Here is a 16,275-nt window from a genome sequence, read left to right as displayed (position 1 = left end):
GACCTGCGGACCGCTCTGGGGGTAGTCAAGTTCGTAAGGAGTTAGTAAATACAACCCGTTATTTTTTACCAGCCTTTTTGTTAAGAGTGTACAATGCATTGAGAATAAAAGAAATCAGGCTGCATAACTCATGAACATGCGTGGATGTCGGAAAATTTAATGCCCAATAAATACCAGTTATGAATATTGAATGTTAATGCTACCGTTCCCTTGAAAAGGGAGGTATTTATGCCGAATACATTATGTTACGCTGAAAGCCGGAACACAAAATATTAATACACGGGACGAACGTAAGGCATCAACTGATTTTTACTCGACACATACAGGGCACCACATCGGCGCATGCGCCAAAAAGAAAGCCCGATTCATTCCCCACACGCGCGTTCTAATCTACGTTTCAAGTAACACACTTATTTGCCCGACAATACTACAGAAGTGGTGCTCACACAAGCGTTGCCTTCTGCGCCATTAAATATTTCCTCAAAGGTTTCTCTTTCGCGTTTCATCTATTTGAGCTGCGCAATAGCCGCGCATTTGCGTACGCTGAAATGCACAACGCCTCTGACAATGGGCAGCCAAGTGCCCCCCTTCAATTACTGCCTGCAATGTTGAGCAATGCTATCTAAGTTTTAGACATCGCCACGTCCGTGCAATGTAACATTTACCGCAAGGCAGCGGGATGGGATATACTACCCCCGTGCAACAAGGCACGAAACGCGTAGCGTGCTTCATTGAGCCCCCTGGTCCTTTGGTTTTCGAGTGAGTTCACTTTAGGACACGTTTGCGCCAGCCGGAAACACAACAAACACCCCACATTTCCCAGCCACCTTTTTTGGTGGGGATGATGGTAGAGCTGGTGGATGTAAGGGACCACCCCCGGTCTCACCCTTTTATAGTCCTTGCTTCTGCCGGATGTGCTTCTAGCGCCTTTTATTTCAGCGAGAAGGCTCTCCGCCACAGCCGCAATGAGCTCTTCTGGCAAGCCTGCCCTTTGGCGTACCTGGTTCATTACGCTAGTGTCAGCAAGGCACAGGCACTTTTTAAGTGCGGAGCACTTTAGGGGCCCGGCTTGCCGTCGTACCCTGTCCGGCGTCACGCACCATGCACACAGTGCACGGCATCGCTGCATCGCGCCTCCAAACAGAGGTTTAGAAAAGATAAGCGCTTCGCATGGTCGGGATCTAACCTCTTTCCCTCGCGTTGCGAAGTCGATGTCAATCCCATTGCGCCACAGAGGCACACGTTACTTATACGGAAAAATTTTGAAGGTGATTTTTGCGCTGCGTTGTTGCCACGGTGGCTGCCGTTGCCAGGCCGCAAATAAGTACACAATAATATAAAAGTAGTAAGAAGTCAGGAATAACACTATAGTTACCGCAAATTAACGAAAACCCAATCCAGTGTCTCAGGAGCTACGGTGCCCTCCCTCTCTCAACCACTTTTCGTATCAACGCCAGGCTGATACTGAAACTAGTCAAGAGAGGGCACCACAGCCCTTTTGGCGAATCAACTCTCCGCAGCTGACAACTTTCACTGCTTTCACGTTGAGTGGAACTGCTTAATTCTTTTTGCGATTCCCCTCCTTATAATCAGCTCATCTCTAGCATTCGTGCCGTGTATTTATATCCCGTGCCCCGTCTTTCAGCACTAACATAATTTCTTCAGTAACAAGCACCCAACGGGGCCACACTTTGCGTTCTTAAAGGCGGCATTTGATTGGAGCGGGCTGTGGGATATCGGGCTTGTTTTTGTGATTTTATACTTTTTCAACGGCGCTGGTAATTTAATCTTGTTCTGATTTGACTTGCCGGACGCATCAGCTTGTAGTAAAATTTATTTTTACGCAATGCTAACATTTTGGTGGCCTTGGATTGCTACGTGCCTTATAAGCACATATCCTATGGTATGAGCCATATAAGAACAAGGTAAGAAGAAAACACGTATCCTGACCCTCTCCTTTTGCTTGCGAAGGCCGAGGTGGGGTGGGGCCACGGCATTATTACCTGCACATGACTCGTTTGCAAGACAAAGAATGTTCGACGTATGTCTATGGGCGGTTTCTTCCAATTGCATTTCTATATAAAAACAAATGCTTATCTTCCTTTCAACATTTCAAATTTCGGGAGTTTTACGCGTCGAAGCTGCAGGCGCGCCGTGGTGGAGTACTCCAGGTTAATATTGACCACCTGGAGATCTTCAACGTGCGCCGAAATCTCGACATGCTGGCGTTCCTGCTTTCCACATCCATGTGAAGGTTGGCTGACGTGGCCGGCAATCAAACCCGCGCCAGTATAGGCTTAACATTAAGCACAACGCCTTAGCCACTGAGCCACCACGGCGGGTATCATCTTCCTCTCCACAGAAGCGTAGAGCAGGAAGTATCATTGTTGCATAAACCAGGAGGGCGATAACATCTAGATTTTTTTCATTATTTTACAACCCAGGCCCGACGTACATCTTATCCAACGTGCTCGGCATCATACTGGGCGCCGTGTTCGTGCATAAGGTGAAGCCCTCACCCAGAGTTCTGGGAATCCAAACGACGCTCATGACTTTCCTCTCCGCGATCGGCATCACCGGCCTGATGACCATCAACTGCGGTTCCATACAGTATCCCGTGGTCCCCGATGCGGCGAGTGGGTGAGAAATCGTTTCCAGCAATCCACAGAGAGTTGGCAAAGGAGAATGGTTATTTTTTTCTCGATTTTCAACAGAGCTTTGGGGAATTCGCACACACCGGAGCAGCGTTTTAGCGTGCCTCCAAACTGCTGTCACAACTTGCTATCACAATTCGCTATCACAAACCTTTTTTTGATAACGAGTTTGTGACGAGTTGGAAATAAGGCTATTAAATATAATTGGCAAAGTTATGGGCATGTTTGACACTGATTGGCTTTAACTCACGGTTTACCAACTACATCATAAGCAGGGAACAAGACGCGTCCGGAACTGTGCACACCAATTGTGCAGATCTGCTTATTTGGTATCCCCGAAGCCGTTGCATGGGACGACGGATGTAAGTAGAAATGATATTTACCTGACGAACAAATACTGCGCTATATAGGGTCACTCAACGCCAGGTCGATGCAGATGCCGTTGCGCGTGGTGGAACGAGTCACATCATTTCGAGCAAGAACTCCGTATGTTCGTAAATACACTCCGTGGAGGTGCATCTTTTGGAAAAGGATAGTTTCTGACCGCAGCGCGCGGTAAACGCATGTATAGTTCCTGAATAGCTCCGCATCCGAATCCCTTCTCGCCTTCGAAAGGCGCCTCCGCGAGTGTAATGTTGGGGAATAATGTTTAAACATGTTCCAGTGTCGCATGCAGCTTAAATAGATTACGCCATTATTTTTTGCTTTCGACTCGTAACTAGCCTCATCGGTAATGACTTTAACTGGCCTCATCGGTAATCACTTAAGTGTTTGCCCTAACATTCTTGTACGTTCATGCTCGAAGTAAAAAGCAACGTTTTAAATGCCCACGTGGGTACATGCAAGCCTACAGACCCAAGCTTATTATGCGCCTTAACGACGTTAAACGTTGACCATGGTGGATTAAAGTGAGCTTTTCTGTGACGTTTAGCCTATTCCCTCTCATTTCTATCCACAGAGTGACCATTCAAAACCAGTGCAGTGATGCGTGCGACTGTTCCACAAGAGTCCACCGCCCAGTTTGCGATCAAGCCACTGGAACGCAGTACTTCTCGGCATGCTTCGCCGGCTGTCCGTCCAGCGCATATAACCAGACAGTGCGTATTTCGTCCTGATTTTTATGCGGGTATTTATGGGGAAGAAGAATCCTGTCGCTGTTATAAGTTTGAGGCATACACTCAGCAAACTAAAGAAAAAGCAGAATACGGGAAGATGGAGAAAAATCGTGTTTCATTTTCTGCACAGGCGCCAAAAGGCTGGAACTAGCCAGCTTTCAGCTAAAACGCAGTCAAATATATAAACGAAGGTGTGTTTTACCTTACGTTTTGAATGTGTTGTAGACGTCATGTCCTGGGTCGTTGCAGTTAAACAGCAAGCAGACAAGTTCGCAAGGTTACCCTTGAAGCGCCAGCTTTTACGTGAAAGTACCAGTATTGACCTTTGCGTTAGCTGGAACTGAAATGAAATAAAATAAAATGAAGTCGTTTTTTTAGTAGAGAAACCACCGTCGGAAAAGCCCATTGTTGATGGTTGCTTGGCGAAGGGGTGAGTCATGTCATATAGCCACAACGAATCGTATTAACTGGGCATCGGCGTACTTCTGTCACCCTGACTTTGGCGCTGCGATCTACACAACTGCAAGCACATAATGGTATATCGGAGACGTCCCTACGCGTACAATGCATACGGTATACCCGCCAGAGAGGCACTTAAAAGCAGTCAGATGCTTTTGCTGCACAACCTTTAAATGAAAACAAGAGCAGGACGGCGCTTCTCATGTACTTTTTTCGAATCGCAGAATATTTTTATATAAGCTTTTTTATGAAAAAATTGGGAGATCAGATGGCAACGTTATGTAGTTCGATACACAGACCACATGCACAGGGCTCTAAACATTGGACGAGTATCTGCTCACTTTGCTGCAAATGTCGTCGAGAGACGATAATCTTCTGGCGCCTCTGCCACGTAAATGTGCCTCTACTCTCCTCTGCCCACCTGTCACGCTCTTTCCCTCCCTCTCCATCGGTCCTCCCACGATATACACGGAGGAGTGTTCAATTTTCCCGCGCTACACTGCTCGCGCCATCTACTGGAACCTTTTGTTACTGTTGAACTTGGAACACTGTCACCAGTCCACAGAGCGTCAATGATTGGCTTTGCCCAATTAAGTCTTCCTAATCCAAGCAAAAAAAGGCGCCTGCTCACCGCTCTATGGAACTTCCCCGAGACATACGGCCTCCACCATTTCCTTTACCTTCCTACCTCCGTTGGATCTATCAAACGTTTTCCCCAATTCTCATAACCTATACGCTCGCCCCTTGATAACAAAATTCTCTAAAGTGTAACGTGGCGTCTTTGTATCCTGTCTAAACAAAAAATGCCTTATCACCACCAGGGTCAGGCTCTCGCGAGCTCTTCTTGTATTTTAGGGGGGAAATATTTTTTTCGACGCGTAGTCTTTAACAGCGGAGCTGTTGTTACTGGGCGTAAGTTCGCCGTTGGAGGAAAAAATACCAAGAAAATGCCGAGCGCTAGTGAGCGCATGCCTCACGGCAGCCGCTCAGTCCCCGGTTCCTGGAGTGACTTCAGCAAAAAAAATAAAGACAAGGAACTCGAGATGTCGTCAAGCGCTACCGCGCATCTAAAAAAAAGACTCCAGCGCTAGTATACTAAAAATGAAAGGACACCCTGCTTAGGAGAGGTCACCGCGGCCACCGCATTGTCTACAAGCCATTATGGATAATTGGAGACTTGGCTACGAGTGTGCCACTCCTTCCCGAGACGTCTTGCAAATCCCGCCACCGCTGCCTCGACTCGATGACCAAGAGCTGGTGGAAGTCTAGAATGCTGAGGATGACTTTGCATTCACCACTCGCCGCGAAGAAGACGACGACCTTTTCATGCATATGACGACGATTACTAGCACCGCAACTATGCAAATCAGTAATGATGCTGAAACTTGATTTCATGATTGCGGCAATGCTCACGTACAACAGCTTCGCCTTCAAGTCTTGCGCGTGACTGCAAGCTCTCCTGAATTGTTCTTTGCTTTCGCAAATATCAAGCACACAATTTTTTTTTTCAATTAAACGAACGGTGCGAGCACCAGTTGTGCCTTGATGTTTTGCCTCCAATATTCCTAACGTTTTCTTTTTGCAAAACAATGTTGACAAGTGTGGAGTTTGTTTCAGGATTTAGTGCTTTGGAATGGTCTTGGCTATTGAGTATAAACTTCTCGTTCAAAAATTTTTAAACTTTCGGCAGGATGGACAGACAGACCAAAATTTGCTGGTTTAGGTAACTCAAGAAAGACTATGGTTTTTAACTAAAGAAACAAGAGTACAAGAACACTGCCTGCCCAGATAGGAAACCGGTACGAAGCGGTACCCAACCGAATACACTACCGACCAGGCTACTGGGACAAAATGGCTACGCAATTACGCATTTGCAGGTCACTGGTCCCACAGTTTCTATGGTGTCGTTTGGTGTAAATATGCAAAATAAGTTGTGTAAATATGCAAAATCAGTTTCAAGGACGCATAAAACCGCACCTACACAAGGTAGAACATAAATCGCGCGCAAAGAAGGCTTGTTCCCAAGAATGAAAACGTTAACATGAGGGAAAGCCCTTCGAAGCTTGGAACAGGCTGCCCCATCTGTGATGAAGGATCAGGTGGTGGAGACACCGTAGCAATATAATCTATTCTGCCTAATCTCCAAGGGCGCTGCCTGTCGGCCAATATATGCCAACTTCTTTACGTATACGGAACCAGCACGTAAACGTGCATATCTTAGTAAATATGCCAAGCTATCCTTCCTACGAAAAGTTCCGCGTACCGTATTGTCTTGATACATCACCTTAATTAAGCAATGTGTTAACTCGTTATATAATCCCATCAGTTGCAGAATACTCCACAACATTTCTTCATTCAATTGGTCATACCTTCTTTTAATGTACAAAAATTCCACCTCTACTGGTAAACCCCCGCCATCTACAGTTTAATGTCCTGACTTCAAAATCCACTTGAAAGAACTAAAAAAAATTGTTTCCTTCATGCTATGTTAAAGATATGTTCAGATATTTCTTTTTTCATTTCCTGCATTAAAAACCTCTACAGCACTATTGTAGCACTACGTGAGTGGCCTGTTTGACGGTATACTTACAATCTCCTTACCCTTCAATAATAAATTTATCCCAATCTGGACGCAGCCCTCCAGTACATGCTTCATTTGTATCACATTATCTTGATCCCAGATTCTACCGGCCTACCTGTTCCATCAAGGCATAATTACTAGCTGAATCATTGTTCCGTCCGGTCTAACTACGGGTTGGGAGGAAACATTTTGTTACCGATAAGTGAAGGCGGAGACGGCTCTTGTGTGTCAAGCATAACACATGAGTACATTGACATCCTTTAGTTTCTACTGAACAACATGTCCTGTGCTTTCAAATCTTCTTCCGCCCTTAACCAAGTTGGCCTGATACATTTAAAGAAGATACTCTTTCTTGGGCTACTTGAACGGGAAAATTTTGATCTGTTAATCTGTCTGTAACTCGATTCAGCCAGCCGGATAAAGTGAAACAGAAGCTATACAATAGGTTTATATGCCCACAGCCAAATCTAAACGTCAAAGTCTGGTGACCATGTTCATACGGGTCAACATTGTTGAACAAGAACAAAACATTACGCAAATATGAGGCAGAGAATCAATGCATAAGTGATATTTGCGGTCTTCCTTTATAAAAAATACATGAATGCCTTATTTTTGCGATAGAAAAGGAAATACATCCACTGCAGAGAAAACCTTCACTCCGTCGCCTGCTGTCGCTCGCGCCATTATAGCTTCTGGCAGCATTTTAAGAACTCAAACGGTAACAGTTACAAAAAGTTCATTAGATAGGTTCCACGTTTTGCTTGGAATGCTTGTGGAGTAGGGCAACGTTGTTCTGCAAACTTTGAAGTGGGGCGCCTCGATTCACGCGCGTCGCCGCCGTACGGTTGCGCTGGCATCGAGGCAGCCGGCCTGGAGCTGTGGAACCCGGTAAATTTAAATTGCTTGAGCGGACCTCTAGCATGTTCATCTTGGGATGAGCGCGAAGGTAGAGTAACAGCGTAAGAGGGGAGGAGGAAAGCAAAGGGAGGCATTTGCTTCGCAAAACACTGCCATGTTTCGTCGACATTTGCAGCGACAGGAGCAGATGCGCGTCAAATGTTGTAATGGTAAGGTTGTACCGCAAAGCGAGCGGGAACATAAATGCAATGGTCAGATAGACTCACACCTCCGCGTAATTTTTTTATTTTTTCCCTTTACAGGAGTTTGAGAACTGTCTCTGCCTGCAGTCAGAGCCCGGAATGAACAAGTTCGCACAAGGCAGCGTTTATAACGGCATATGCGAGCAGGACTGCTTCGACGCCATGGTGATATTTGCTGGCGTGCTCTTCGTCGTACAACTGGCGCTAGGAACGACACACGTTGGCTCCACGCTCATCGCGCTCAGGTTCGTAACAGCGACCTTTGTCGAATAATGTCACGTGTAGCCGCAGTGCATCCCAATCCCTCCGAAAAGAACCTGCTAGCAATGTCTTTTTGGCTTGGTCGGAAAAGATGTCAACATCGTGACAATTCATGCGTATTTTCTGATATGACCGTGAGCTTGTTGCTAAAGCGAGATTCTTTCTTTCTTTGCTCAGGTCCATCGAACCAAGGGACAAAAGTTTATCATTGCTTGTCGTGTCAGCTGTGATGAATCTCTTCGGTGAGTTTGGCTGTCCTGCTTTTAGGAAGTTTCGTACGGGGTAGAAAAGGAACTCATCCGATAAGTGCCGATTGATTGATTGATTGATTGATTGATTGATTGATTGATTGATTGATTGATTGATTGATTGATTGATTGATTGATTGATTGATTGATTGATTGATTGATTGATTGATTGATTGATTGATTGATACCGGATACCAAGTTTGTACCTCAACGCAGATTTCTCCACCGTAATTAGATGAGATCCCCTGATTCTTTCAATGGCGCCTAATCGATGAGAGGGTCGATAAAACGCATGCTCCTTGCTTATCTTATAGCGTCTTCTTACCTCCCGTTCTTTCAATTCTGGCGGCGCATGCCGGTCTCACTTTGTCTATTCTCTGCGCAGCCTTCATTCCGTACCCACTCATTTACGGTGCGCTTACGGACGCCTCGTGCATTGTGTGGGAGGACCGCTGCGGAGATCGGGGCTCCTGCTGGCTCTACGATCTCCAGAAACTGCGCTACCTCATCCACGGCGTCACCACGGCCCTGATCCTCATCGGCTGCGTCTTCACGGCCTGTATGGCGTACTACTGCAAGAACATCAAGAACTTCTACGAAGATGAAGTCGAAGATGAAACCACAGGCACCGAAAAACCGGGCACGGGCGACGGAGCCCACGAGCCTCTCAAAGCACACACCGTGGGTGGATACGAGACACACGCAATCGAGGGTCGCCCGAGAACGCGGACGACGAGCATAGACAGTTGGGAGTTCCAGAACTTCAATCAGTTCACCAACGTTACGAAGTGATCGCGTCGAAACGCTGTGCAAGAGCATTTTCTTACGTCGGGAACGCAAAGGTGTGGGAAATTTCAGTTTTCCGCCCCTGCCATTGCCGCATTCATAAAAAGGCAGCTTTTCAACAGAAAAAAAAACCACGTTTGAGGGTCCTCTGGTGCACTGATGTTGTAGGACTTAGTGGTGCACTGATGTTGTAGGACTTAGCCGTGCATTTGGCTATGCTGTGTGTTCCTACATTTATTCGAACTCCTTAACGGCACACTGAAGTGAACTTGCGAAGCTTCTGTTTCTGCTTGCATTGAGTACACTAAATAAAATAAACACACTTTGCATCGTTTATCCAGTCGATAAGGCGATGTTTGTTTTATAAAGCCATACGAAAAAAAACTGCCATGAATGCACTGCGAAGGCAGCACCAACTAAATCAGTGGTGTCCATACGAGGTACTACGTGATTGGATGATGTCCAAGAATAGAATTCAAACCAGTTTCGATTTCGGTTCTGTGAACAACATGCTTGGTATCAGGAGTTATCGTTGGCAGGGCATTCTCGATATTTTAATAATCGGTATACCGCGGTTCTGCCATGTTGACGACGTCAAAATGCGTAATATAAGCTTTCCAGCATGGCATGGAATCGTATCGATCACTAACAGAGGCGTACGTAGTGGATGAGAGCGTTGCCGGCGACGCTCAAATGCGGTGCGCTTTGCCCCCACCACAGAGTCTGTTAGTAAGTATATTAAAAGGGAAACTGCACCTGGGAATCCATATAGTCATGTGGGGTTATGGGAACCATAGAGTTTCTTAACTGTGAGGGTAATATGACGCCGCGAAAGTTGTAGCTGACGAAAAAAAACAAAAACACAACGTACTCCGACGAAGACAAGATACGACAGATACGGGCGCCTGTATCCGTCCTATAGGTTGTCATCGTCCACGACTGTTTAACGCCACGTTTTCTTTTTTCTTCAAGTATGAACCAAATCGCTCAGCAACAAGTTTTGTTGTCGGTGCGCCGGTTCACGAAGGCGACGTTGTCACTAGGCACGCTCAAAAACGTTCCAAGATCTTCAAACAACTTTTGCTTTGAAATAATGGTAAAATTATTGAGTATCTAATGAGTTCCCTCAAAATGTTAACATTGTTGTTAAATACCAGCTTGGCCTGCGGAATAGGAGGAACAACGTACCGTTCCGGCACTTTACTTTCTTTTTCCTTAGCTTTAAAACAGCCTGTTTTATTTTATAATTATGTAATACCATACCATTCTTCGCCTTTTGTGGCACTGTGTTCGAATATACGGCCCCTAAAGCTTTCAATCCAAGCCAATGACTAAACTAAGGCGAGTGCATGATGTAATGGAGGCCCATGACGGCACAGACGTCCTTGATATGAACCGCATAGACGCTAGCGCCAGGTTCCTCTCTAGTGTATGAAGTAAGAAACTCTAAGGCCCCCACCTTTGGAGCTTGCCTGGCTCGTGCCTGTATCGTAAGAGGCGTGTTCGCACCAGGCCATGGGGTCGGCTGATTCGGGACTATGCCGCAAGCAACCGCTGCTTATGGCATCACCACGCGAACGAGAACTCACCAGCGCGTCAGTGTCAGTCAGCACGCCTTCGGTGAACTCGCTCGTGGAGCAATGAACGTTACAGCACAAAATGGTTATTTCAGTATAAAACACACTGCTCAAAAACGAGTAAATGTACTTTAAAGGAAACATGGGCTATCGGGTATTCCAACTTGCGAACCGCAAAACAACAGACAATGCTCCAGACCACTCGGCCTTTAGCCAGCGCTGTCAGGAATGGAAATATAAAGTATACATTGCGTAGCCTGTTTGCATTTTTATTTAGTTTTAGCATTCCAAGCAGATTAGAAGACTATTTCTTGAATAACGCTCGTGCAATAAGCGTCCTTCAAATTTCCGCAAATATCTCATCTCTAGCGACGACATTCCTTAGGCACGAAAGCGATCGCAAATATGTGGTCATGCTGCTGGCCACTTTGCCCGTTCACCCAGCGCAAAAACTGCTTCCAAATGTTTCGGTTGATTTTAATTTCTCCGTACCTATATTACTTTCGCTCACTTTTCTCCCGCCTTCAATTGGCCGTAGATTTTTCTACTACCGTATCATGCAGCGAAGCGTCGCATGTGCGGAGCTACTTGGACTTACAGCTTGATACAGTGTACAAACTAACAGACTAATGGCCCATTCTTCCAGATACAAATGGCGTCGTGGCATAGTTTCATTTCAGCGAACCAATTGCGACGACCCGTCGGCGGCCGGCCGACTATACGCTGGTCCGAATGATTCTATCCGAGGGTCGGCAAGCCGTGCAGTAGCGCAGTCAAGCTGAACAACTTGTTTTGATGTCATACGCAAAGTCGTAAGAAATCGGTAAGGAGGATGCAGAGAGGGGGACAGCCCTTTCAAGGTTATTTTTCTACAGAATAAAGTCGCGTACACGCTGCTGAGTAGAGATGCAAGTTTTCCTTGAATTTTGAGGAGCGTGGAAAAAAGCGGCTTTCTTCATGTTTTTTTTTTTTTTCAGAAAAATATGAAGAACTTAAGAAAGACGATTCCGCACAGACCTATTAGAAATTGGACATACTTCTTAAGGCGGAAGGCCTAGATGTCTCATCAAGCGCGAAAAGTGACCGTAGTTGCTGGCGACTACACGAGTGAAACCAAATTACGGCAGCTGTGAAAAAAAAAAGTAAAGACATATACATAGAAAGTTATTTGGGTTTGAATGGGATTGGAACCCGGGTCTCCAAGAGCCGCAGCCAAGTGCGGTAACTGCAGCACTAACCCTGTACCGTGCCGGGATAGAAAAAGAACTATCCGGATGACAGGCGAATGTGACAGCACCGCAAACGCGATGATACAGTGAAGAAGTCTTCGATAATCGCTGGCTTTCGCCTTAAAATCTCTTACGAGATTTAGGCTTCCGATGAATTTTTCCGTTTGAACTAAAATAGTATAATTGTTACATGCTCCATCACAAAAAAGTTAGCAGTGGCTTAGCTCGGCTACGCCAGGATTCACGTAGCATTAGCTAAGGTTCAGCTGGTTATTCTAAGGTTTTCTAGGATTAGCTGATTATCATGCGTACTGCAGCTCAAACGATTTCCAATACAATCCAATCCTACCCAGTCGAATCCAGTCCAGTCTAGTCCTGTTAAGTCCAGTCCAGTCCAGTCACTGCTCCTCACGTATGCGCAGCACGGCTCTTCAGGAGCCACGCGAAACGGCTATCAAGCGACTCCGGTGCAGCGTCAGACTTAACTACTGCGCCACGGGGTGCAGAGCTGGGCGCCGGCGCCAGTGCGTCTGGCGCGGCTATGACGTTACCCCTCTGGAATGCACAGACCGGCGAATGTGCAGAGCCAATACTCTACACACCCGTACTCCAATCCAATCCAATTTATTCCAATCCAATCCAAATCTACTTAAATCCAATCCACTGCTTCTCGCGCTTGCGCAGCACGGCCTTCGCGAAACTGCTCAATCTCGGCCAGTGTAGCTTCCGCTACAAAAGTCCCGCACAGCTTCCGCTCTAAAATCTGCGCAGGCTTTCATGTCAAATCATTGATTTCGGGAAGCGTTTTCCTCAGTGCAGGTTGGTCCCACCACAACGAATTTTCCCGGGGAAGCTCTGTTCGATTTTTTTTTTTCATGTTACCATGGTTAAAAGAAAACGAAAAAAAAAAACCTGTTTTTTTTCTAATGCTTTTTTTTTTTTTGCTTCTGTTCAACCTGTCACGCGTCTAAGCGAGAGTGGTCGAAACATGGACTACAGTTTGCGCTACTAATCCCTCAATGTTTAGAAATCACTTCAGTGTCCCTTTAACCCCGGCCGGAACTTGGGGAGCGGCGATGGCATGTTACTTCCCAGGCACACAGTCGTGTCCGATCTCTGGCGTGGCCGGCAAAGCTGATGCTGACGGGCCAGGTCATGGAGCATATGGTTTCATACGAACGTATACTAAAGGGAAATCTGGCGCAACTGTCTAGGAGAGCGGCGCTTCGGCGAGCGTTTCGTCACGCACCGGGCAGGCACGTTCCATTTGTCCTTGCCATGGCTCATAAACAGGCTGAAAAGTTGTCTCTGGCTGCAAAAAATCAACAATATTATGGAAGATTCAACAAATTTAAGATTAATTTGGCAGTGAAAATTTAGACGCTTCATGCATGAACAAGAAAAAAATGTTACCCTGTTTTGTTGCTTTTCGCTTCGAGACAAAAAAGAAGCCACATGGCTAGCTAAGTCAAGTAGGCGAGGAACGTCGCTAGCAGCAATGGCGCTGCCCACGGAGGCCCCCGACTGCAGCGAACAGATTTCCCTCGAGTATATATAAGTATGTAATTCTATGTCGTGAAGGAACAAGCACCGCTAATGATGATTAATGTGTGTGTGGAAGAAGAAGAAGAAGAAGAAGAAGAAGAAGAAGAAGAAGAAGAAGAAGAAGAAGAAGAAGAAGAAGGAAAAGAAAAAGAAGAAGGAAAAGAAGAAAAAGAAGAAGAAGAAGAAGAAGAAGAAGAAGAAAAAGAAGAAGAAGAAGAAGAAGAAGAAGAAGAAGAAGAAGAAGAAGAAGAAGAAGAAGATGATGATGATGATGATAGTGGCGCTAAGGGTGCTGAGGTTGACACCACTAGAATGTAAGCGCCACTGGAGAGCACGCAATTCCGAAAACGGTGTAGTGCTTCGGTATTTGAGGCATAAACCTATCGTGAAAATTTCAGGGCTCCGGTGGAAAAAAAAGCAGAAAATGAATGTTTATTCATGGAATAAGAAATGTGCTCGGATTTAAGCTTCAAGGAGGCGTATTGAGTCCAAAATGCCTTGAGCGTGAGCGGCATCAACGACCCATTATGCGTGGGAATTTAGATCAAAATACCAGGGTACGCAAAACACCATGTCTATTCATGGAAAGCGCTTGTAGTTTAGTGCGCGTATGTATAAAACACGAAAGCTCTAATAATTGCTTAGTTTAGTTGTGAAATTATTACAGCTGCCCTTGTGAAGCATTTCTACATATATCTACGTCTACGTGTGCGTCACCGTGCCGTGTCATAAAAGGCATCGTAATATTCCTACCTTTCTCCCCTCACGTCAGTAATTACTATGGTTATACATCAGGCTATGCCTCAAAAAGGAGCCCTTACTGGAAAGCATCACGTCATAAGCGAGCTGGGGCCCACCGGAACAGGTAGTAGCACTTTCTCTATTCATAGAGGAACTCAGGCTGGCCATGGGGGAGGGTGCGTGGCACAGGAAATGATCAAGCGATCAGAGCGACCGTTCTCCCAAACTGGCCGCATCTGTTTTAACAGCAAAGCTGTTTAAGCTGAGCGTTATCCGTCCATCGCACCAAAAAACCTCGTGTAACGATGACGTCAGCTCGAGCTGTCTAGCAACCACTGCGGCCGCTGTGCATAGCTCCGCGTTCGTTTCGCTAGCCTAGGTATGGCTCCGCCGAGCCAAACCTGCGCCCGTAAAACCGTGACGTCACTGCGCGACACACGGTGTAAATTCTCGTGTAAAGCGGCGTGGTCGAGGTTTCGCGTGGCCTTGCGCCCCGTGAGCAGCTCCCAAAAATACCAAGGAAAAATACCGAGCGCACGTGAGCATGCGCCTCGCGAGGAGCGCCCGGCGTCGGCCGCTCGGCCTTCGAGAAAACTCTGCCCAGCGGTCGTGGCGTGATCTCCGAGGTGCTGTTGTCCTTCCCAGTTCCCGTGCGTTCGTGCCTGAAGTGGGGAGCACAGACGCCGAGTTGGCGTTACGGACGCTGAGTTCGTGAAGCCGGAGTTCGTGAAGCCGTGATAACGCGGTGCACTTTGGGAGAGATGCGAAAGCCTGCGGACTTTTTCAAACGATCCGGGCCTGCCAGTCATGGAGAACTTAGAGCGCAGAGTTCGGAAATCCATGTGACGTGCAACAGCCGGGTCTCCGACAAACGGAGAGGGGCTGCCAGCTCTGCTGTTTCTCCAGCCTTGCACCACTACTGCAAGCTACGCCAATTTTCTCTCAAGTACCTTTGCATAATAGGCGGGCAGCCCCGCTGCATGCTAGAGCCAAACATGGCACCACTGAAAGAACACGTCCTCACCAGCCCAGTAGGCTTGGAACACTCCAAGCTGACGATGGACTTCACGCTCTTCGAAGTTCGGCCGCACTTTCTGCTCAGGGTCTCCATCTTGAGCAACAGTTGGACCGTGAAGAGCGGTAACATTTAAATTCCTTTTTTACTACAGGGCGTACACACAAAGTACAGGTGGCACTAACTTCCCATTGCCTACTACGTTACTGGTGGAACAACGGAACACAAAAAATGCCACAGCCTTCAAGGTGCACGCGAGGAAATTCTCGCTCAGGGCTGCTGCAGTCATGAATGTTCTCAATTACCTGGGAACATTCCCTTGTATTAATTCCCTTGTTCGCAATATAAATGATTTGTTAGCTAATATCGTATCTAAAGTATGTTTTATTGCAGGCGAATGCGCCATTTATCGAAAAATTACGAACGACGCTCACGTTATTCAGCTTCAAGCTGACTTGGATAATCTCTCCGCTTGGTGTCAAAAATGGCAGATGCAGTTAAACATCTCGAAATGCAGGTCAATACGAAATTCCCGTAATAATCAGACAGCGCCCTCTTACAAGTATCTTGGCATTATTACTAACAACCTTACGCGGAACCTACATATAGAAAGCATAACATCCAAGGCTAACCAAACTCTAGGCTATCTCCGTAGAACTTTTTCTCTCGCATCTTTGTCGTTACTTTTATATACTGCGTACGTTCGCCCTAAATTAGAGTGTGCTGCTTCTATTTGGGATCCGGCTCACATGGCAATAATGGCATTTATACAGTTGAAAACAGCCAGCGTCACCCAAATAAAAAAAAAAAAAAACACTAGGACTTCAGTACCTCTCGACTCGCCGCAAACACTCACGAATTTACTCGTTCATAAAATTTATCACCATAACTTCACGTTGCACAATTCATGGACTCGTCCTCCACCTTACGTGTCAGCCCGCCGAGATCCCTCACAGAAAGTCGA

At 46.4% G+C, this 16,275-nt stretch overlaps 1 protein-coding gene across 1 annotated transcript in view; it reads left to right on the top strand.

The window, feature by feature from the left end:
* The window catches only part of LOC144153152 (uncharacterized), a 52,703-nt gene extending 43,163 nt beyond the window's left edge, over window positions 1-9,540 (top strand). Inside the window, exons 14-18 of the mRNA XM_077684803.1 lie at window positions 2,445-2,640; window positions 3,613-3,751; window positions 7,970-8,154; window positions 8,348-8,412; window positions 8,804-9,540. Of these exons, the coding sequence (XP_077540929.1) occupies window positions 2,445-2,640; window positions 3,613-3,751; window positions 7,970-8,154; window positions 8,348-8,412; window positions 8,804-9,210 (992 nt within the window). The 3' untranslated portion in view covers window positions 9,211-9,540. The remainder of the gene's footprint in view (window positions 1-2,444; window positions 2,641-3,612; window positions 3,752-7,969; window positions 8,155-8,347; window positions 8,413-8,803) is intronic.
* The last annotated feature ends 6,735 nt before the right edge of the window (window positions 9,541-16,275 follow it).

This window comes from Haemaphysalis longicornis, unplaced genomic scaffold, assembly GCF_048455015.1.
Source record: "Haemaphysalis longicornis isolate Haplotype H1 unplaced genomic scaffold, Haemaphysalis longicornis Haplotype H1 scaffold_9, whole genome shotgun sequence".
Classification (NCBI taxonomy): domain Eukaryota; kingdom Metazoa; phylum Arthropoda; class Arachnida; order Ixodida; family Ixodidae; genus Haemaphysalis; species Haemaphysalis longicornis.
The sequence above is the reverse complement of the archived record's forward strand: the minus strand, read 5'-3'. Positions and strand labels throughout refer to the sequence as shown.